At 38.2% G+C, this 24,396-nt stretch overlaps 1 protein-coding gene across 2 annotated transcripts in view; it reads left to right on the top strand.

Moving 5' to 3' along the window:
* The first annotated feature begins 12,429 nt into the window (after positions 1–12,429).
* The window catches only part of LOC114654714 (DEP domain-containing protein 1B-like), a 34,913-nt gene continuing 22,946 nt past the window's right edge, over positions 12,430–24,396 (top strand). The window contains exons 1-5 of one of the 2 annotated variants that reach the window (XM_028805441.2): positions 12,430–12,661; positions 16,764–17,029; positions 19,316–19,454; positions 20,631–20,758; positions 23,366–23,496. In XM_028805441.2, coding sequence (XP_028661274.1) covers positions 12,614–12,661; positions 16,764–17,029; positions 19,316–19,454; positions 20,631–20,758; positions 23,366–23,496 — 712 coding nt within the window. In that variant the 5' untranslated portion in view covers positions 12,430–12,613. The remainder of the gene's footprint in view (positions 12,662–16,763; positions 17,030–19,315; positions 19,455–20,630; positions 20,759–23,365; positions 23,497–24,396) is intronic. The other variant, XM_028805440.2, reaches the window with a different exon arrangement.

Below are 24,396 nucleotides of genomic sequence, written 5' to 3'. Positions count from 1 at the left end.
TCCCAGTTAATCTTCGGATAGTTGAAGTCCCCCATGACTATAATATCCACCTGTAAACTTGCCTTTTTAATATTACTAAAAAGATGTGTGTTGATGGTCTACAACACACTCCTAAAATAAGATCTCTTTCCCTAATGCTTTCCAGGCGAAGCCACATGTCCTCACTAAGATGGGGCTCATCGTCCAACTGAAGAGGACTTGAATTTAAATTCTTTTTGACATAAACAGCAACCCCACCTCCTCTTCTGTTCTGTCTTACCTTTAAAAAATGTATATCCCTTTATGTTATACTTCTGGTCATCTTTGTTATTTAGCCAGGTTTCTGATGTTGCTATAATATCATAGTTATGCTGTACTACATACAACTACATCTCACTTACTGTACATTATTTTTGATACTTCTAGCATTAAGACAAGCTATTTTTAATGTGTTACTCCCTTTACCTTTAAACATTGGGTTAGAATTTACATTACTACACATTTTTATTTTTACACTATTGTTTGTTCCTCCATGTATAGTTCTAAACCTGGCCTGTCCTAAACTCCCTGCCCAACCCCCATGCCCTAGTTTAGACAATCCTCGACTAACCTATTCATATGCCTCCTCAATACATTGGTGCCCCTCCAGTTCAGATGTAACCCGTAGTGGCGGATTTTGGAGCAACAATTCTAAAACTGAATTTTTTGGTTCACAAAGATGCGTATATACAGTGCTCAGCATAAATGAGTACACCCCACTACATTTGTCAGAAAACCTTTAGTTTCCTTTCAGTATCAACATTGTCTATGAGATACTGTACTCCAAAAATACTCCCACAAATATGGGCCACTGATTGCAAACAAGATTTGTTAATTTGCACACACAAAAAAGTGATTATCCTAACAAATTCATTCAAGCCCATGTAGCAAAAATGAGTACACCCCAATTATAGTCTTAGGAGAAAAGCCACACTTAAGACTACAAAAGTCCAATTAACAGGCATTCAACCACAGGTGAGTCTAATGATTCATTTAAGAGGTGTCCAGCAGACAGGTGACTATAAAAGGGCATTACTTAACAAAGAAAAGCCCTTCCCATTTCATGCTGTCAGCAATGGCTCCACATGGAAGAGAAATGTCAAAAAATCTGAGAAAGGAAATCATTACTTTACACAAAAAAGGTGAGGGCTACAAGAAGATCAGCAAAGCTTTACATATCAGTCAAAATACTGTAGCAAAAGTGATCCAAAAATTTAAGAAAGATGGAAGTGCAACCATCTTACAGAGACGTCCAGGCTGTCCACGGAAGTTAACATCTCGACAGGAGCGTCTTCTGATGAGAAGGGTTGAAGAAAATCGCCATGCAAGTTCACTGCAGTTAGCTAAAGCAGTAGAAAGCCAAACTGGAGTGACCGTTTCCCGTGACACAATACGGCACACACTGCAGAGGAATGGCATGCATGGGTATCGTCCACGTAGGAAGCCTCTCCTAAAGCCCATGCACAAAAAAGCATGCCTAGAATTTGCTAAGGCCCATGCTGAAAAAGATGAAGACTACTGGGACTCTATACTCTGGAGTGATGAGACAAAGATCACTGTTTTTGGAACAAATATTTTCAAAACTGTATGGTGTCGTAAAGGTGAGGATTTCAAAGAAAAATGCATGGTGCCTACAGTGAAACATGGTGGTTGCAGTGTCCTTATGTGCGGGCTGCATGAGTGCTGCTGGTGTTGGGGAGCTGCATTTCATTGATGGTATCATGAACTCAACAATGTACAGTACTGCTCTATACTGAAGGAGAAGATGCTGCCATCACTCCGTGCACTTGGTCGTCGTGCACTTTTCCAACACCACAATGATCCAAAACACACATCTAAAGCTACTGTTGCATTTCTGAAGAAGAACAGGGTGAAGGTGATTGAATGGCCAAGTATGTCTCCTGATCTGAACTCAATCGAACACCTGTGGGGAATTTTGAAGCGACAAGTTGAGCATCACTCTCCATCCAGCATCCAGGCTCTAAAAGAGGTTATTCTTGAAGAATGGAAAAAGATAGATGTTGCAATATGTCGCCAACTTGTTCATTCCATGCCTAGAAGACTTGGTGCTGTCCTTAAGAATCACGGTGGTCATACAAAATACTAGATGTAGTAGTTTTTGTTGTGGGGTGTATTCATTTTTGCTTCAACCAATTTGAGTGAAACTGAAGATTTTGTGATCTTAAGTTATATTATTAACCTTAATTTCATGTTATGGAGTTTAACAAGTGGGCAATAAAACTCAGCCTTGTGAAAATTTTGGACATTGTTCTTTTGTTCATTGAGCTACTGATTAAATTCGTACTTTTTAAAGGGGGTGTACTCATTTATGCTGAGCACTGTACTAGAAGAAGATTTGGCAAGAAATGTATTGATGCCTGGCTGCAGTCTCCTTTGAAGCGTGTTGGCAGTTCTGGATGTGCATTTCAGCTAATGAAGTAGGGGATCTGGTGGAAGTCAAAGGAGTGATGAGTGTTGAAAAATATAAACAGATTCTGATATATCATGCTGTATCTTTAGGAAAATTACTTCTTAGCAAAACTTTTTTTTTCAGTAATCCACTTTAAGCAGAAATCTGTACATGGAATACTAACAGTATTAGAGTGACCCCCTTGGAGCCCAAACCGAAAAATAAGGTGTGGTATCACTTGCACAGAGAAAGGAACAAGAAAAAACAAAGTCCAAATAAGGGTTATGGAATATCCTGTAAGAAACTTGGAAGAATTTATGACAAGACTCCTGGAAAAATTAGATTAGCACATAAATTAGCTTCAGTTTTTTTTTTTTTTTTTGCTTGAAGAAAAGTCACACAAAATACTGACTTGTTCAAAGAGGTGAAAACCTTTTTGTTAGTTTTTATTGTATCAGTTTTGTGTTTATTTGCTTGTGAGAACACAATACAACATTAGAATAAATGCTTACTGTCCTGATAACGAGATTTGAGTGTAATTTTCTTGGGTGGACTAAGCCTAACACAGTGCTGCAGGTAAATTTATAATTGGTCTATTCAGAATATTTTTTCCTCATTGTGTATTTCAGTTGTTAAGAACCAGAACTAAATCATAATGCAGGAGGGACAGTGCTTTCTAAAGACCCTGACTCAAAATACTTCCATATATTTGACAGAGCTTTATATATACAACACCAAAGTCTACAGCAGCTGCTGTTTTAGCGTACAGGCTGTCATTAATGTTACTTGCCAAGCATCCATACAGAGAGAGAATTAAGAGTGGCTGCAGCTGGGACAGGCGATTTTTCAAGCAATATCACCTAAAACTCCCTGTGAGATTTTGCATCCACCCTCTAAAAAAGTGCAAGAAGCCCCTTTCTGGTTGAGAGAGCATATTAGTTGGATAAGGTGGCAATGCAGTCTTAGCACTGCTCCCTAACAGCTTCAGGACTCTTTGTTCAGATCTGAGCCCATTTCCATGGGTGTTCTCAGGATACTCGGCATGTGAAGGGTATGTTGGTTGGTAACTCTAAATATTATGATACAAGTGAGTGATGGTGTGACCCTGTGTTAAACCTGACACACTTTCAAGCTTTTGTTCTTACATTGTGCACTCTTTGGTGTTGCTAACATGGGCTCTAGCTCCTCACAACCCCATAATGGACAATATGTGTTCAGTTGTAAACTCCCCATTCTATGTTTTCCCTATCATCTTTTAGAATTCGAGCAAACAGTGCAATGTTGAACCCATCTTTTGCTAAATAAACTAAATAGTCGGGAAAATTTCACTACACTTCATTTTGTCTCTAAGGACCATGTCAACATTTCTGTGTTGCCTTCACCAATAAAAAAAATTGTATCTCAATATAAAATATAATTGAAACATCGGCGGTGCAATGCTTTTCTGTCATCCTTTGCCACTGAACATCGTACACCATTCCACTGTAATTAAGTTATCGTAACATGTAGTTTTTTTTTTTTTTTTTTAGTTTTGAAAGGGGGAACAATGGATTGCATCAGGACAAAAGAGTACATGCGCATAATGTCAAAAAAATTAATAAAGCTTACAAGGGTTATACAAACAAATTAAACAAAATTGTCATATAAGATGGCAGTTCTAAGTCCATGTCAATGCTATCCCAGAGGTGTTCTACCTTGAGTCAATGCCACTTGACTCACCAGCCAGAAGATGCTTCAGAAGTCTCAAGTTTAAACTATTGATACCTTGTAATGAAGGTAAGCACTATAGTCAAACAGTCTATGTGTTTTGAGACCAATTATACATTCTTCAGGGTCAAGAAGAGTGGTGCTATAAATGAGTGACCAGCCAAGTACAGACAGAAACGAGTAGATAAAGAAAAAAAAACTGTTAGTAATATAAGAAATGAAACAATATTTCAACATTAATTTCTTAGTTTATCAGATTTATCGTACATTTTTAACAGAGTAATACTTAATTCACTGAAAATTCAAAACCCATGTGAATTATTTAAAGGGATATGTATATTATTTTATGTTACTTACCCCATTAGTGATGACCGTGAAGAAAAAAATTGTCATATTTTCATGGAGAATGGAGAAAATAAAGTTTATGATAGAATTGCGCTCTATAGTGACCAATGCTGGAAAAAAGCAAACAATATCAATGAAGAATGAAGTGTCAGAAAGTTTTTAGATGGTGAAAGGAATGAAACAAGGAGATTGAGTAAGCCCACTTCTTTAATAATCTTCAACATTAAACAATCTAACCAAAAACTGAACTCAGGAACTGGAATCTACATCAAATTATATACAGAATCTGGTTTTTGCTGATGATGTACAGTAATGCAGATAGCAGATACCTTAGAAAAGCTCCAGGAATTTAGGAATGGAATGATGATTAATAACACCAGAAGTAAAGTGAAATTTGTAAAGAAGAAAGATTAGAAAGAAGAATAAGACTGAAGATAGTGGATTTGGAGTGGGTGAATAGATAAAAATATTTAGGAATGATTATAAAGAATAACGGTAAAATAGATCAAGCTATGCTTGAGATGTGAGAGGAATGGCAAAATTACTAATTAACACAGTACAGAAATCTGTGTTAGGTTATGGTGCTCAGAACTGGACTGTGCTAAGTGGCACAGTAGAATAACTCAAGCAGCTGAAATTAAATATTTAAAAAAATTTGCAAGAAACAGAAAGAAAGGAAGACGTAAATCAACAACCTCTCTGGGAAGAAATAAAAAAGACACCTAAGGTGGTTTTGGTTGTGCATTAATAATGGACAATACAGTAATAGAAAAATATCAGAAGAGCACTGGAAGTGAGAACAGAAGGAGAAAGAAAGAGAGGAAGACCAAGAACAAAGTGGTCAGAAAACATATAAAATATTGTTGTTAGAAGGAGTGAGACCGTGAATAAAGGGAAGAGGTTGGAGAAACCGAGGGGAAAATAGCAAAGTGGATTAATGAGGCTCCGAAGCTGTAAAGGCAGGGGAAGGATGAAGAAGAAGAAAAATATTTCATCAGACCCATCTCAGTCATTGTTGACCAACACGTCTGTTCTCTTTTAATGCTTGTGAGATTGTACAATTTCAGTTCAGAGATATAAACTAAACCTTTTACTGATGTTTCGTCCATTACGTTCAGATGTGTTGGAGAATGCCACTGTTGTTGTTGCTGGTGTAGAAAATGCTGGATTCTGTGGATCTGGTTAGGAGGGCAAGCATAAATGAAGATAGTGGTTGCCACAAAAAAAAGCCTAGTATAATGTTTCTTAAAACGTCATATATTTCATACCACATCAAACACTTCACTGAATCCTAAACCCATTTATGCATACAGTATATGCTTCAAGGTGGGGGCTGCAATAGTAGCATTAGATTACAGACATTATTACCCATTTGTATAATACCTAGCAGTACAATGGTATTGCATAGAGTACTTTCCCAGCTTGTGCACACATAATGTGATGTTAAAAAATAAAACTGTCGAGTTGTGACTAGAACCTAAATGGTTTCCAGGCTGAATGAGGATATACCTAAACTGCACTGACCACACACACACACTAGCTGTCTTTGCAGTTAAGGAAATTGGGTCCCAGGACCTGCTGTCTGGGAATTACTTGTGTGAACTAAAAGCCAGCGGCACACCAATTTTTATCCTGACTGAGCTTGTTCCCCTCCTGTATTAGGCTTTGTGGCACTGAATATGACTTTTGGGAAGACTGGGCCATTAATGGAACATAAGGGGTTCAGTAGAACAAGGGGCTATGGTGCTGAAGAGGGCTCTTCTTCGGCTCAGTGGTACCTTGGATCTGAACCCTAGTTACAGATTACAAAAAAATACAGAATACATTCAAATTTAATTAGTCAAACAATTAAAAAAAACAAGCAGTGCAGTGGGATGTGTGGACTAAGAAACTGCTGCCACTGCACATTAGATATTTCAGGTATAGTTAACAAATTTACTATCGTTAACTCAACATCCCTTATTCTGTCCCTGAATGGCATGTTAGCAGTTTGTATCTCCCAAGACCTGGGGCCTCATGTATAAACGGTGCATACGCACAAAAATGTTGCGTAAGAACGTTTCCACATTCAGATCGCGATGTATAAAACCTAAACTTGGCGTAAACCCACACACATTTCCACGGTAGCTCATACCCTGTCGTACGCAAGTTCTCTGCTTGGTTTTGCAGACTGATGGCACCCAGTGTCAAAGCAGTGCTACTGTTCCTGTGTGGTTATCCTTTCTTTTTTAGATCCACATCCCTGACATGGCTTTATAAACACACTGAAATTAACCGCATATTGTTTATTAGTTTAATGCATCTGATTGTAATTAACCTGTAACAATATAATGCTCCACAGAATGCTCAAACTATTCCAAATACTATAACTACTTTACTCTACGCTCACTGCACCTCAGATCCCACATCGGATCATCTTTTTCCATATTACTCTCACTGCACCACTTGGAGTATTTATATCATTGTATCTGAGTGTGAATCACAGCTGTACAGCAGCTGATCAGAAAGAGAATCATCGGTATACAGCATCAAGCACACGCTGCCTCAGCCATGCTGTCTATTGAACTGCTCTCATATGACAAACACTTCAGAGCCTTTCTTGTACTGACCTCGCAGTTCAGAAACAGTTTCATCCCAAGAACTCTAAACGCACTCAATCAGTCCATCAAGTGCTCCTTTGAGAACTGTTTGTACTTATAAGTACAATTACCTCACTATAAACTTGCGATACAGTTATAATATTGCACAACCAGAGCCACTTTATAAAGCACGTATTTACATATGGTGACAATATCATTTCCAACTCACTGAATCTGGAAACAGGGTCACGGGGGTCTGCTGGAGCCAATCCCAGCCAACACAGGGCACAAGGCAGGAACCAATCCCAGGCAGGGTGCCAACCCACCGCAGGCAGCAAACTATGTTTATTATATCATACAGATAAAACTTTAACTACACAGTGCCGCAGCGCTAGCGAGCCGCTGGTGCTCCATTCATGGATTGTTCCTGCCTCGTGCTGTATTCTTGCTGGTGCTGACGCGACACTGGAAGGATAGATGGACAGAATAATTAAACACGCACTACAAAGATATTTCAATGTTCCTTAAAAGTTTTGAAGAATTGGCGTCCTAAGCTTACAGATGGCTTAACATCTATTACAGAGATGATTGTGTGGCGATTGGGTATTTGGAGAAAGAAAAGTAAGGACAGGAATTGGACGTTAGTACGTTTGAAAGAAACAGTACTGCTACAATAAAGAATTTCATTGAAGGTCGCGCATGGCGACATGAACAATCACTGCACTCCCATTTTAATAACATGCTTTAACTCCTATCATCATGAAAATTATATCATGTACACATCTCAGTATTTTAATTATTCAGAGAGCTGTAATATCACGAATGTAATGGATTCTGTGTCCTGTCGGAGGAAGAGAAAGCCTGGAAGCACATAGTGATTCACACACATAGAGCACATGTAAGATCAAATACAAAACAAAGCATTTACCGTGCTACTTTAGTTATGATGGGATTGAGAAACTAGTAAATTAAACAATTTTCAGATGAAGTTTATGATGTTCTACTTTAATGACAAAATAAACTACGTGATTAAAGTGGAAATTTAGAGATTAAAGTGACATTTAATGCTTTTTCCCCACTATGTGCCTTTTTTTTTCTCTGTACCCTAATAAGCTTTCATATGACACTCAGACGGTGGGCTACGACTCGCCTTTTCACGGCGACTTTGATATGTGAAAACTTCTTTTTTATTTCGGGCACTGTGCAACTTTGTGAACGTGAGCTTTCGAGTTTCTCCGACACGCTATGTCACTCGATCAACTTCCTTTTGTTGTTTATACCACTGTTTAAACCAACAAATAGTAAGTTTTTCCTTGCCTCCACTTGGTATTCGCTGAAATTCTTCTATTTTCCCTTGTGCTTTTGCCATTGCCTTTTCACAGAATGCGGAGCGTAAGGGCTATTTAAATTGATTTGCATATTCAAAGAGGCATAAGTCTGGGAGGAGTTGGGGCGGGACAGAAGGTGCGGCGAGTGTGTTACTTTTCACGCTGACCGGGGTTTATGGAGCGGAAGAATGTGGAAGTTGGCGAACACACAGATTTATGCATCTGAATTTTTTTGTGCGTAAGCACATTTCTGCTTTTGTGCTTACGTCATGTTTTAGTGCGAATTCTACGCCCGGCGTTATGCATGAGGCCCCAGGTCCAGATGGAGAGTGTGTTGTAGTGAATGTGGACAGAGAGCTTTACAGAGAAAATCAAAGGCTGAAAATGTGTATACTTTAATACAGGCTTCTGACAAGAAGTTATACAAAGTGTAACACAAGACAAAGTCAAACTGCTGGGGCACCTTGCAGCAAACCCCATAGAACTGAATGATGAAGAATAGAAAAAAATAATGCATTATACTAGTACCCAAAATAGCAGCTCCTCAAGTTATGTGGAATTCTGGGAGGAAGAGGCGGGTCCAGGTGGGCAGACCCCGGAAGTGATGTCAGAGGTGGAGAGCCATAAATCTTCCTTTCAGCATAGAGCGAAAAAGAGAAGTCACTATCACACAGCCCTTACCCCTGGTTTGGTGCAGAATCACCATCACCCAAACTGTCTTCCATGCACACACATGTGACAATGTATTAATTAAAGACAACCTGGAGGTAAAAAGGCAATAATCTCAATAAACTGAAATAAAATATGGCAGAAGGTAAACAAAAACTAGAGTTGAGCCAGAGAAACAGAGCTAGAGATATACTAATATGTAACAAATTAGAGGGGGGAAATAAGAATATACCAAGCTGTTGAACAACAATATTAACACAGGCATTTGTGGCATCAAACCCCTATTGTACAGTAGTATAGCTACCTTAACATCTGAAATCGTGCATGCCTCTAAAGTTACACTGTGACTGTCTAACACTGCAGACATAATTTACCATCCTATACACATAAAGTAGCCTGCCAAGATTGAGAAATATTAAAATACTAGCTGGATGTGTGCAAACTCGACTTGATGTTTTTTTGGAAGAAATAAGTGGATAGGACTGGCGAGCTTTGTTGGGCTGAATGGCCTGTTCTCGTCTAGAGTGTTCTAATGTTCTAATCTAACATTGCATGATTTAATAAAAGAAAATCAATCAGGTATACAAGAATGGAAGACTTTAATGAGAAATTTTGTGGAATGATTAAAATTTTTACAGATGCCTCTCAAGAAACTACTAATGGAAGGGTTGGAGTAGCTTCTTATATGCCAAAATTCCAGCTTAAAATAGTTTAAAGAATTACAAATCATGTATCTGCATATAAAGCAGAATTGGTTGCAATCACTCTAGGTTTACAGTGGGTTGAAGAAATAATGCTAAACAGGGTTGTTATATGTCAGTCAGTCAGCCATTGTCCAACCCGCTGTATCCTAACACAGGGTCACGCTGCAGCCAATTCCAGCCCGCGGCGCAAGGCAGGAACAAACCCTGGGCAGGGCACCAGCCCACCGCAGGGCACACACACTAGGGACAATTTAGGATCGCCAATACAGTCTTTGGACTCCAGGAGGAAACCGGAGCACCCGGACAACATGCAAACTCCATGCAGGCAGGACCCGAGAAGCGAACCCAGGTCTCCTTACTGCGAGGCAGCAGCGCTACCACTGCGCCATCATGCTGCCCCTGTTGTTATATGTTCAGATTCATATTCAGGACGGATGAGAATTAAAAATTGACAGACTAAATTGTAGATTGTATTTGATATTAAGTTAATCAGATTTTATTTTGTCTACAAAATATGGGTATATACTGTATGTGGTTTTCTTATGGGTTCCTGCACGTAAAGGCATTGACGAGAATGAAAGGGTTGACAGTATGGCTAAAGAGCATGTAAAACAGTCTGTGGTGAATATAACAATTTCAATTAGTAAAGCTGAAGCTAAAGCATTGATAAAATCAAGTCATTGGATTATGGCAAACTTTATGGAATAATGGGAGTAAGGGGAGGAATGTGTACAAAATACATAAAAATGTTAGACTTGTGGGAGAAGGTGGAAAAACAAGAAGGGAAGAAATAATACTGACAAGATTAAGAATTGAAAACACCATGCTAAATTATTCCCTATATTGAATAAGAAAACATCCATCTGGATTTTGTTGGTCCCGTTATCAGCAAGAAACAGTAGAACTTGTAATAATTCACTGTGAAGTATATAAAGGAAAGGATACAACTTCAGGCAGCACTTCAAGAAATGGGGATTAATAGTTTTACTCTAAAAGATTGCATTCTATGGAAGAAGATGATCCGCTGTGGCAACCCCTAACGGGAGAAGCCAAAAGAAAAAGAAGACTTTAAAACTACTGCTGGAAGTGCTTGTTAGAGATTATTTCCAAAGGAGGTTTGACCAGTTATTAAATCCAAGGGTTCACTTAATTTTTCACACTACACTGTTGAGTGTTTGATGGGCTTGTTTATGAAGGATTATATTTGTGTTATTAGTGTAACCATACTGTTTGTCTAGACATGGGACATAGATGAGTATCGGATTATACTTTATGATCAGTTATTGCAGCTCTTTCTTCCCACAGTAACCGATATTCGTCGTAAACTCAAGATCCAATCTTGGTTGTCGGTGTCGGCTATTCAGTGGGCACTCTACAATACAGACCCCCGGAAGTTCGACTCGCGTATACAACACGTACACAAAGAGACAGCATGCAACGTCATTACATGCTGTGATGTTGGAGACAATTATTTTAAAAAAGCCCGCATGTACTTTTTACCCGTTCACTGCGGTTTTCCTCTCAGGTTGTACTCGTTGATTAACAGGTAAATAACAGCGTATGTGTACAACGTCGCGTTTTGGCTCCGTTCTTGTCTTCCACCTACTACTGCACCGATAATAAATTCGTAAACGATACGCTTTTTGAAAGATTCTTTTCATTGAGTCTCATTAATCCATTCAGGGGATGGCAACGCTACGACGCATGCATAATGTCGTCAGCGTTTTTCAGTTTACATTTAGAGATGCCTAAGTGCAAGCACCTCCGGCGTGATTCACGATTCTGATGAGTCTCGTTCACTTCTGATTCTTTCGAGTTTGAAGTGAATCATTACCTCTCGTTCACTTCATTCTCGAACTAAATCAGACCCGTCACTCTCGTATAGTTTTCTAACCACAGCAAATCCCCACACGAAAGCGTCCTTTGCAGCCAAAAGATTTGTTCTGCAAGGCGATGCCAAGAGCAACTGCAAAGCTGACTAATTTTCTTAGTTTAATTATGCAAGTTTCACTGTTTTGCCGTGCTCATGTCCCCTCTGTTTAATGCAACATTCAACAATCTAGGTGTATAACTTATTTAGCTATATATATATATTTTAACTCGTCCCCAATATAGCAAACGTTCTCCTCACCCATCAGTGCATTTATGGACATGCCCCCCTCTACTTACAGGAACTCCTTACCCCTCATGCCTCCTCACGCACCCTCCGCTCTGTACACACTAACACTCTCCAAGTCCCTAGAACCAAGCTTCGCAGTATGGGTGATAGGGCTTTTTCATCTGTGGCACCGAGACTGTGGAATGCCCTCCCTGACTACCTGAGAGCCCCACAGTCGACTGATGTTTTTAAACGGAATCTAAAAACTCATCTTTTCTGAAAGACATTTTGTTAAAGTATAAATAGATTTTCTTGTTTTATTATTTTATTTTACTCTGTAGCACTTTGAGATTGCTAAAATATAAAGTGCATTATAAATACAATTTATTATTATTATTATTATTATTATTATTATTATTATAAACCGGCCACTTCCTAATTCTAACAGCCGCACCTACCGAGCAGAGATACTGGCGATGCTGGACGCGTCGCTCACCTTTAAACGATTTTCCCCCAATAGCGAACGCGCGCTTGTGGCCACGTGAGACAGGTGGCTGTCCAATAGCAACACACAATTTGTTCCTCTTGGATTCAAACTGCTGTATTCACAGTAATGTGCATGGCTGTGTGTCTGCTAGTCAGGTTCTCGTAGTGCAAGTAACGAAAAGTGGAGACTGCAGGTGTTTGAGAACAACGAAGTTTGTCTTTTTTTTTTTTTTATCCGCGCACATGTCAGAGTGATTTAAAAACCAGTTATGGAAGATAGAGTGATTGGCCCTGGGCCGTATCGAGCGACAAAGCTGGTAAGTTAAATCCGCGACTGCGTTGTTCCAACTTTTCTAGTATTGTGGTTTGCATTTTTTAGTTCTTTCGATGTTCTTTTTCGTTCTCAACGTGAAAAATAAGATAAGGTGAACAAGACCTGTGCTGTCTCTTCGCTGACTCCGGTAGCAGAGGTTTTACGTTAGCTTCGTCTCGCTTCGTTAGTCCAGTCGTGTTCAACTTCACTTTTTATATACGCTGCTTATTTTTCCGGAATCTTCTCATAGATTTATTTCTCGTTAGTTTGCTAACTCTTCAAGATGTTACGAGTGGCACTGGCGATCCAAGAATTGCTTCTGTTTACTCAATCACTCTACTGATGTGTATGATGTAATAAAATAGTTTTGATAGAAACGGAAATTAATTAAAATATTATAGGAAATTCATTTGAGTGACACAATATGACAATAAGGACAGGCATATTTAGAACAATGGGTATTGTTGAGTGTAATTGTATCGAGATGTGCAGACATAAATATGAAAGATAATAATCAGTCGAAGAATTAATACATTTAACCTGATATTGTATGTAATTTTTCATAGTTAAAACTATTGCAAGTGGCCCCATTGAATACCAAATAAAGTGGAAGAGCTTTACAGGTAGTTAAGATGATGTGTCGCAGACCTAACAATTTTAATTTTGTGCAATATTTCTGATCTTTGGTTCAGTGCAGGGATTCCGAGTTTGGGAACCTAGGGTTGCAGGTTTTTGTTCCAACCATATTCACAATAAGTGATAGTAATTGATCTCACTTAGTTAGCTGGTCTTTTTTTTCCCCTCATCTCGTATTCTGCATTTATTAAAGTAGCCTACAGCAGTATGATTTTTACATTATAAATATTTCTACATGTCTTATTTTTTGCTATATCTTTAAATGCTTAATTCTTTATTTTTTGTTGTTTCCTATTATTTCCTAATCATTGTGTCCTAATAGTGACAATTAAAAACGAGCAAAGCAGGCACTAGGGAAGAACACTAAACAATGAACGGCTGTAACTGCTTTAGTTTCGGACCCACTAATTAGCCAATGGAAAGACAATGTAAATAAAAAAAATAAAAAAATAAAATGACATTATCCACATGACTGCTTAATTTTTATTAAAATATAGTAACATATTTTATTATTTTCTAAGTTTTTCATTGACCCCAAAATACAGAAACTGGGAGAAAACTCGGTTAATTAGGCTAGGAGTCCAAATTAAAGCAGAAGTGGGTTGGACTGAATTTGGGAACCACTGGCCCAGTGGTTTATGCCTGCTGTAGCCATAGAGTCTTGTGTTTATATTTTTAATTTCCTTGGTGTTTAAAACTCAGTTTTCTGAAATGCCTTTTTTCTTAAATGTTAGCTAAACAAATATGTGAAGTGAGCCAAAGAACTGAGCTTTTATTGCTTAATTTTAAAGATTTTTAATGTTTGTGTGAAAAATTGTTCTGATGTGCCTGATGCCAAATTTCTATCCTAATTTAAGTTTTTTTTTTTTTAATTCCACTAAAAATTAAGAGGGGAACGTTTGAGATTAAACAAAACTCATGAGGGTGAGATCCATATGATACAAGAGCAAAACTGAGCAAACCAGATTTCCTTAAACGGAAGAGTTTAACCTTTGAGGAAATGAGACCCAATTACAGGGAGGAACAGCTTTAATTACTATAATGTTTCAGTGACGTCTCTCTTGGGGAAAATTGGTTTCGCCCACTGGTTAGTTGTTTATTCAGATTTAAGTAACGTCCCAAAGTGAAAACTGTGCTTTGTTTCAGTCAGATTAATTTTTAACACTAGCAAGCTTTCATGTGCAATCCAAAGTAACAGTTGTTTCAGTGAATAAATCTATGACAGGTGGATGCCAAGGATGACAATAATAATTCTGTAATGGCAGAACTTTGCAGTGTTTTTAAATGTTTTGTAATTTGTAAAGTATGCATTTGTGTTTACCTGTGAGATTGTTGCAATGCTCTGCACCTGCACGTGGTGAGCAACCCTATAGAACAATAAACTAAACTAAATTGAATTGAATTTTGTTTCTCTATGAGCTTGGCATAAACAGACCAACCTGCAGAAAGAACGCCCTGAAGTAGTGCAATGGTGGTCTGGTAGGAAAGCATTATAGAACTTTGGTAGTCCCCGAGTATCTTTAACTGGTACCCGGTGACCTTTACAGGCAGTTAACACACTTAATTCAGTGTTGCTACCTGTGGCCGATAGATGTTTATCCCACGTTAATTAGAAGAGCAGCACCAATTAAAAGCTGGACCAAACGATTAAATACAACATTTGTTGAGAGTGTTTGCTACGTTAGTTGATTGCATATATTTTTTTAAGCATTTGTAACATAGGCAGGTTAAATGAGTTACACCAATGTCGCATTACACAACTTAAAGTTGGAGGGGATGTCAGACTTGATAACTGAGGTTGATATCACCACCTCAGGATGTCAGTTTACAAGACTACAAATTGCAGGGGACGCCTTATTACCCAACTGTGTAATGACTTTCCAGCACAGTTCCAAAGAATTGCATGCTCGCCCGTTTTTTCTTGCTTTGTTGAGCCTGTGCAGTGTGATGGGTTTATAATTACAGCAAGTTCAGCCACAATTACTCAGGTTTTTCCAATTCTATCTTCACACCTAAACTGGAGATAGCAAACAGACAAATCTCTCTTCTTGTGTGAGGTCCAGAACACCCACAATACTACTTATTGCTGCATTATGTGCATCGTTCTTGCAGATGTGCATTCCCTAGTTGTCCGCTGTTGTGCACACAGAGCCCACCCCTATGAAAATTGCTGGAAAAGTCGTGTAATGTGACAGGACCTTTAGTCAGATGAGGGTTTGTATTTGTTCATGTTTCCTCTGTCATTTCAAAAGCTCATTGCCAAGTTGATTAGTGACTCGGAATTGTCTCACTGTCTTTTGTGAGAAGGGGTCCAATAGGCATTGTCTCCCGCACAATTACTTTCCTGGCATGAAGATTGATTTAATCTAATATAAGAGGCAAATCTTCCAGTACAAGTATCATATGTGTCAAAAGACATGTAATGAGATGTAAAGTTCTATTAACCACATAATAATAAAGTTTGTAACAGGTTGGCCAGCTCTAGCACCATAAGTTTAACTTATCGACCTTATGGACTTAAGCATTGATTATGAGTGCCACCTGCAAGGCTGATCCTTCCACAGTACTCCACATCGGGACTTGCTGGCTGTGGTGTGAACAATACATGAGTGTCCCTGGATACAGCATAGTCTTTAAAGGCTGGTGTACCTTGATCCCTAAGACTAACCTAGAAATTTAAAGTCGGACTAGGATACTTTCGGTGTTCCCAGATATAACTTAGAGGCTAACACAATTTGGTCCTCAAAAAACTTTGAGGCTGATGCATCTTGAGCAGTGTCACTTAACCAACAGGTGATTTGTTACTCCCAACTGGCTCTCCTCAATTGGTGTCCTCTGCACAAAATAAAATACTTTCTATAAAAGTAAAGGTAACATCTATATTGGAGGGGTTGTCTTATTGGGTGCCTTTTAGATGGAGTTGTCCATCACCAGAGCATGAGAGTACTCAATCTAAAAGTTTTCATTACAAAACTAATGTGTGGGGTATTCACAGGACTGCTCTGTCCAGAGTTCGTGCACAGGTCATCTCAGTCCACCTAAGCACAAACCTATAAATGTGGCCATTTACAGCTTGCTTTTAATATAGTACCAGCAGTCTGAAAATTATGATTGTCCATTCTGTAACATGACGGTGACTTGAGACCTGGTCACATATTGGTCTGCAAATGGTGTAGTTTATTGTAAAAGGCATTCGGCTGTGAAACCTAGTGTTTCCTTGCTGCCCTGATTCACAGTGTGACCCCAAGTAGTTGATTTCACCTGCCTCTGCTTCACTTGTAGCAAGTAGTTGTACTTGAACTACTTTGGGATAGTGCTTGTTATAGGAAGGCATAGTAGATAATAAAGGGGGCTGTTGCTGCAGTTTGTACTGTTTTTCAAAGCAAAACTTTTTCTTTCAATAGATGCGTTTGAATTATTTCGTGTTATTTGTATTCATTTGTTTCTTTGATACTTTCAAATCTTTACAGTGGAATGAAACTATTACCTTGTTTCGAAATGGAATGCCATTAAGGAGGCATCGGATTCATTTCAGAAGTTATGATGGTTGTTTCACGGCTTCAGAAGCAGTGGACTGGCTGCACGAGCTCCTTCGACGCAATCAAAACTTTGGCCCTGAAGTCACAAAGGCTCAGACTTTACAGCTGCTGAAGAAATTTTTGAAAAACCATGTGATTGAGGACATCAAGGGAAGATGGGGTAATGAAGATTTCCAAGACAACGGCCATCTATATAGGTAAAGCCCATATGTCTTTGTGTAGTAGACTGTGCAATATTACATATTCAAAATCACTATCTTTTTAAAATATTGTGAACACAATATGGTTTACCTGGAAAAAGAGTCGTATTATAAATATGTGCATTTTACAATTTTGCCATATGGTGGTGCACTAGAGCTTTCTAAGTGCAATGTCAGATGCTGAAGCCTGTTACTAATATTGGGGAAAAAAACTAAGTTAATTATGGGCTATACTGAAGGCACATTCTGATACTGATGGCATGCTAGTTGCAAAAATGCAGATACCCTTGTGTTAATTTGTCCATCAGGGCAATTGTCTTTTGTTGCTTTACTACCAAATAAAGGGCTAGTCTTTGCCGCACATTACAGATTCTTGTGCATAGCTTCTTGTTTCAGCTGCTGTCCGCTGCTGTTAAAGCCCACAATAAAACTGGTTCCTTTAATTTTACAAGCAGAATGGCAGGAGATTTTGTTTTTTTTCCCTTTGGTGGTGGTATTGATTCACGTTTGTCTTCATTTTTGACTTCGATCATTGCTGACTGCTGCAACTTGCTGTCCACGTCTGATGTATTTTATCCTGAGTCTCAGAGTTTATCTTTATCACCACAATAGCAGGTATTTATTAAATATCATGTTTTTTACTCAAGTGTGCAAAACACAAAGTAAAAAATGAGAAATGTAGAAAATCTGATAATGAATAACTAATAATGCTAACACTGTATATACTGTCAATGTGTCGTTTATGTGGTATATCTTGAAGCATGGTGAAATGCACAATCCAACGTCAGTCGGGACAACAGTAGCGTGATTCCTTGCGGATTTTCTTTCCATACCGATCAGTTTTTGAACAGCACACTGTACATGCAATTGACGCAAGCGCCGCTTTCGGATTTTTCAGAATCACTTTCGATCTCAGTGTCCGTTTGTTTCACTGCTGGAGAGAGATTCAATTTGCCATCACTGCTCATATCACTGTCAAGGGCGTGCAACACCTGGGCTGCTGAAAAAGGTTTCTTATAAGATGTCCTTATGAGCCTATGAGAAGACTTGTCTGCCCTGTTGCCCAGGTAACACTCGGGCCAGTAGCTTACGCAAGACACACCTATATCATTTCCCAAGCAATGCTCGGCACTAACGCTGTTGGCATTTTTACAGCCCAAGTAATCTCACGTAAGCATTTGACCCAAAGATTAATCTATAATGTTGCCTGAGTTGAGGCTCAGGACTAATGCTTTTAACACTGTTTTTGCAGCCAGAGTGGTGCTCGGGTGTAACGCTGAGGAGGTTAAGTTTGTTGAGCACACTGACTTTATTATCTGGGATTGCTTTAGTCTTTGGCAGCAAGAATGTCATTTTCGAGTAGCTGTAGCATGGGTACTGGCAAAGAAAATATACAATTTTCTCCTGAATAAACATCTGTCATCTAAACAACAGACTTCAAAGCAACATTCAAAAACTATAATATGCTAATATCTTTGCCTAGTTACAGCAGATGCTCTCCTGTTATCGGCTAAAACACACCTGATGGCTGGTGCTTGTTCCAGGATACGCTTCACCACTTTTTGATCTGAACCCCAGTGTGTTGAACAGTCAATTCTATAAAGGAGACACAGGTCTTTAGATTAATAATATAACTTACTTAGAGTAGACCAGGCTATGTAACAACCATGGTCTTACCTACTTAGCAACTGATTTAGCCACAAGAATGTGGGATAAATGTTTTATCCCATGTATAAAAGCACATCTTACTTGCATAAATGTTTTTTAAAAAGTAAACTTTAAGCTAAGTATTCTACTTTTACTAGGCTACTTATGAATTAAATAATATTTGACTGCATTGGACAGAACTGCACTGACTTATTAGTGAACCATAATTTTATTTTTTTAGCAAAACTAAAAACAAACTATTTACATACCTTCCATAATTGTGGCCTTGAAAGATACCTTAACTTTCTGTCCTTTTCACGTGTGCTTGGCACCATTGCCCACCCAAAACTGAACCACAACATGCCAATTTCCCGCTTGCCATCTCCATTTTCTCCACACAAAATCATACCCCCTCTGTAGTTCTTTAAGAAGCTCATTTTCATGTGTCGGGTCTCTGCTTAGAAAGCACATTTATTTTACTGCCTGAAGAAGGGGCCTTGAAAGCTTGAATATTGTGATATTTTTAGTTAGCCAATAAAAGGTGTCATTTTGCTTGACTTCTCATTACACAAGCACTGTATAATATAATCATTTGCATTAGTCTACATGTATAAGAATGTTTTCTCGTCTTTGCAGGTTTCCTCCATCCTCGCCATTAAAGCCTTACCCAAAAAAGTCCTACTGTAAGGAAAATGCATTTACTTTGAAGTTTCCAAAACTTGGTGACTATGAGCCTGTTGTGTTACAAGATAATGCAGTGAGACCACTTGTTTTGGTAAGTTGTCCTTGTAGAATCCACTATCTGCAAATGCCAATGTTACTCTCTTAATGTGATTGTGTTTATATTTATTATATTATTAAAGCCACTGGTAATCTTAATTATAAATGTGTTCATTTTTCATATTCAAAAAAAAAAAAAAAAACACACATTGTGAAGTCTAACATAATGTACCCTGTGCCCAAAACAAATAATCTCACCAGTATCATAACCAGGTGCATGATTTTAGTCCTGTATAAAAATGAGCAGGTTTGAATGTATTCTCTGCTCATTGACCTCTTGGTTCTTGACAAGTAATGCCATATTATATAGTTAGTTGTAATAAATGATTCAGAGATTCAATCATTGGTCTGCATGAGGCTGGTCAGTGAGTCATTCACAATATTTTTGGGTGGACTAAGAGAAGACTGCCATTAGAGAATTGTGCATCAGGGCTTCACATTGCCTACCTTGCTGATTTCTCCAGAGGTGATTGGCCTGGTAAATCCTCAATGATGAGCCAACAAAGTGCAACAGTAGGACTCCATTTATACGTTGCCCATTATAATCTCTCTATTTGCCAACTGTGTCTGTGCTGCTGTGGTCTGGTATATGGTCTTCAGTAATGTGTTCTGATTTCTTTTTTCCCCCAATTCATGTATGTAGGTAAAATGGATAATGGTTGATCTAGACTGCATCTTATAGGAGCATACTACTAGAGCATTGGATGCCACAGTATCGACCATAATCACCTTAGCCTGCCATTTCTACTGCTTGTTAAGGGTAACTGAATCACTTGGTGGTCTGTTGGCATGGTCCTTTCATTGTGGTGTGGAAAATGCCTTGTATCATGTGGTTGCCATCTTCTAGACATATTTTAGTGTTATTCGTGCCCCAGCCCGTTTCTGACAGAACTGCCCCATTCCCATAACCTTTTGTGTGTCCCTTTAATTACCAATAAATTGTTCTTTTGCTCTGAACTTTCTAATCCTTTTTTTCATACTTCACCTGATCCATATACCAGTGTTAATGCAAATTGCACTACTGCATCTCTATGCAGATATTTTGATCAGTGTATATAAATATAAACTGGAGCAGTAGTATTTGTAGAATTTGATTTTTTTTAACCTATTTTCAAAACAATTTTTTTTTTAAATAAAAACTATAGTGATTTACATGTGGTTTGCTTCTTAGAATTCAGAAGATTGGAACAAACGTCATAGCATTGCAATTGGAGAGGTGCCAGAATGCCGACTTGTACACCGAAAAGAGATCTCATCTCGCAATGTGGAGCAAATTTGGAAGACCATGACTCTAACAAAGTATGTAAAAGTTACTTAGGGTGGGCTGAATAAACTAAACTTTATCATTTAATACATTTCCGTCCTGAAAATGTTATATAACATAAATCTGTGTAAATCCACTGGAAGCAACTCTGATAGCTATTTGCTCAGCTGCAGGTGGCCTCATGTTCAGTGCTTTTAGTTTTCACTAATGTTTTGCCAAAGCAGAGAGAGATCTTTGCATGTTTTTGACACTTTTACCCTAATTTACATTTGAGTATTGTTTTACTTAATATGCCGCTTGTGTGTGCTGTTGCTCTAGTTTAGTGGGGGGCAAACAAGCAAAGTGTGAATCGGAAGACCAAAATACAGTGACTGTGTTCTACAAGGAAACTGTATTCAATTTATATTTTTGAATGTATTTTTACACTCCTGCTGCTTCACTGTTTGTCATCCTAACCCACTGATGCCACAAATTCAAAGTATTAAGTTATATATCTGTAAATTTATCACTGCAGGTTCTTTTTAAAAAGTGCAATTTTCAGACTGCTTCTACTCAAATTATTCTTCTTAAATTTACACAAAAATAATTGCATTTTTAGAAAGCTCTTATTAGGCATACGTTTGTTTAGTAATTGCTTTAGATTTGATACTGTGCCATTAAAAACGGAAGAATGGTTAAAATAGTTAAAACATTTAAAAAAAAATTTCAGTTTAAGTGTAAAGTAGATTCTTATAATAACTGATTACACCCAGAAGTTACATTTATTATTCTAAAAAAAAAAAAATCCTTCCATAAACTTCATCTAATTCTAACAAAATTCAGGAATTTTATGGGGTGGCGGGGGGGATGGGGTGGGAGATATTTCAATTGAAATTACAACAACCCTTCTATTAGAGAGCAGAGAAATGGAAAGGCTCTGATTCATCTGATTAGTTTAGCTAGTAATACATCAGACTACACTTTAAGCTTCATTTGCTAGAATAAAGCAATTACTCTGCCTTTTCGACATTAATTACTTTATTAAAGCTAACATCTTTCTGCTTCAGTGCTTAAATGGACTTGTAGCTATACTAATTCCTGTAATACTTGCATAAGCTCCTTGCGCACAAGTATTGCTGTGTTTTCAAGTCAGTTTTCTTGCTTCTGGTGTATTTAGAATTCAAGTGTTTTGGACTTAGTTTTGCATGTGGTGGTGTCATTTTTATCTTGCCCTGTTTAATTTACAGTACCTGTTTGAGTGTTTTGGACGGTTTATTTGTTCCTGACTACATGCATGGATATTTAAGACTACATGGTCGATTATTATCCTTCAGTTGTCCATCTCAGCATTTTCAAATTCATCAATAAACCGTGCCACATGTGACTTTTGTGGCATCATCTTTTCTGCCTCTTGGGCTTTCATCTGAATAAACCATAATAGAAATTTATTTCTTTAAATAGCTGAATGTGTGGTGGTTTTGTCTACCTTTCTGTATAAAGGATGTTACACAGGCAACAGAAGCCATTAATATGCTATTTTGGTGCATTTATTATGTTGTGGCACTGATGAAAATGAGCAATACTTTTATTAAAAATATATTTTAATCTCTGTTGGAAAACCCTTTTTTTTTTCTTTTTTCCAATCGACCACAAATCATCTGGATCCCTGCTTTTTTTTTTTTTTTTTTTTTGGTTCCCTTTCATGCTACTCAAGGATTTTAATTGTATTTGCAGAGCGTTGTTTAGAATATCATTTATATGTCACATGGATTCAAATGTGCTGTTTTTGGGGAAGCTGAGTACTGAATCCACAAGTAAGAATTGTTCATAGTCCAAGCAATTTTGTTTGAAGAACATTAGTGCACAGTCATAGCTTATCAAATCCCATTCATCTAGTAAAAATGTTCAGTAGAGATTTGAAGGTCATCAAAGTAAAACTTCCATGAACTGCTGGTTATTCTTAATGATTGAATTGTTTCATTTTTTGAAACAACTAAGACTAGTTTTTTTTATGTACAATAAAAGAAAGTTGGGATATAACATTCCATCTTCTAATTTTGAGGTGAGAAACAGAATGAACATGTTTGACCAAATTTGAGTGCAAAATATAAGCTTCTGTGCGTTTTATGTGATACTTGTCTACACAGAGGAACTGAAACTTGCCTTTATATGATTTATCAGTTGATCCTCAGGAACAAGAATTTCTGTGAGCAATAGGAGAGAGTTTGGAGAACTATGCACCATCAGTTCCTTTCCTTTCAGCTTTTTACGAGGTGCCAAACTCCTACAGGTCTACATAGAACAGCCTGCCTATAAAAAGTCAATGTCTGCTCCTTTTCATTGGGCATTGATCTGTTCATACTTAATAGAAGGTATCCAAACAAACATAGACCGTTTCTATAAGTGAAGTATGACACTGAAGATGAGATTAAAAATCCTTTGTTTTTTCCCCTTCTGGGTGGAGTCCAGTGGAATGTGAAGGGGGGGGGGGCTTTTTTTGATTGCATTTCAAATGTTCAAACTGCAGAACACATTCAAATATGCAGTATTTGACATCTATATTTAACTATGACGGCCATGCTTCCTGCATGGTTATATATTGTAAGACCATACTAACATCTTAATAATGAATGTGCACTTATAATATTCTGTTTAATTTTAAGTTTACAGAAAATTCTGGGTCTTGACTCACTGGATGGACTGCTAGACTCTCATTCATTGAACTCTAAGAATATTCTTCACAATGTGTACAAAGTTAACAAGCAGGGAGTTGTGATACTAGAAGACAAGTCGGGTAAGTCAGACTGAATGACTTTTTCTGCTCTCAATATGGCTCTGTCTACCCTGGAGACTGTGTAAAGAGTTTTCCTTACACTGGACTATCATAGAGGTGCTTTTGCCAACCAGGCACCCATTCATGACATACAGTATTTGTGGTCACTGGGGTGCATCACTGAGCCCTTGACACAGTTACTCTACACCAGTCCTGGATCTAAAAGTACTTACTTATTAACTGTACCTCCTCACTAGGTCTTCCCAAGTAACAAACCACAATTTTTGTTTTATTTTCTTGTCCCTCCACCTCTCCTGACTCCAACTACCCTGGCAACTTGGAGCAGCTCCTTTTCAACTAGGTTCTGGGAGTACTTCTGGTGTACCAAGACTGCGTCCTAGAAGCATTTCCAGGTGAGGTGGAACCTCTCCCTGACAGGGGATCTTGCTCCCAGCAGCTCTCTCTAGCGGCATTCAAGGAACTTTATTGGACTGCCCACCTGAATTAAACACCTGTGTAGCCCTGTGGGTGTCCAAACGTGAGCTATACCAGACAGATGTTGCCAGCCAGCATATTAATGGAACACATGGTCCTGTGAGGGTCTCCCTCTGTTGCTTAAGCTAAATCAGCTTCCCAACCAGGAAAGATATCGCTAAAAAAACCGGTTGGAAAAACTCCCCCCTTCACACCCTTTCATTATATGGACATCCAGGCTGGGTAAGGAACTATGAATAAGAGTCCATGGTGAAACATGATTTTAAATAAATAATTGGGTCCCAGAGCTTACAGGCTTCAAACGGGTGCAGGTATACGCATGCTGGCACTGCTTTGGGGTTGGTTTGGGGCACTTGGCTGATCGTGCATTTACGTGCAAATGTGAGTGGATCAGTCAGGTGCCTCATTCACACTTTGGAGTAGGTG

Source organism: Erpetoichthys calabaricus, chromosome 7, assembly GCF_900747795.2.
Source record: "Erpetoichthys calabaricus chromosome 7, fErpCal1.3, whole genome shotgun sequence".
Classification (NCBI taxonomy): Eukaryota; Metazoa; Chordata; class Cladistia; order Polypteriformes; family Polypteridae; genus Erpetoichthys; species Erpetoichthys calabaricus.
Note: the sequence above shows the minus strand (reverse complement) of the source record. Positions and strands in the feature narration are given on the sequence as shown.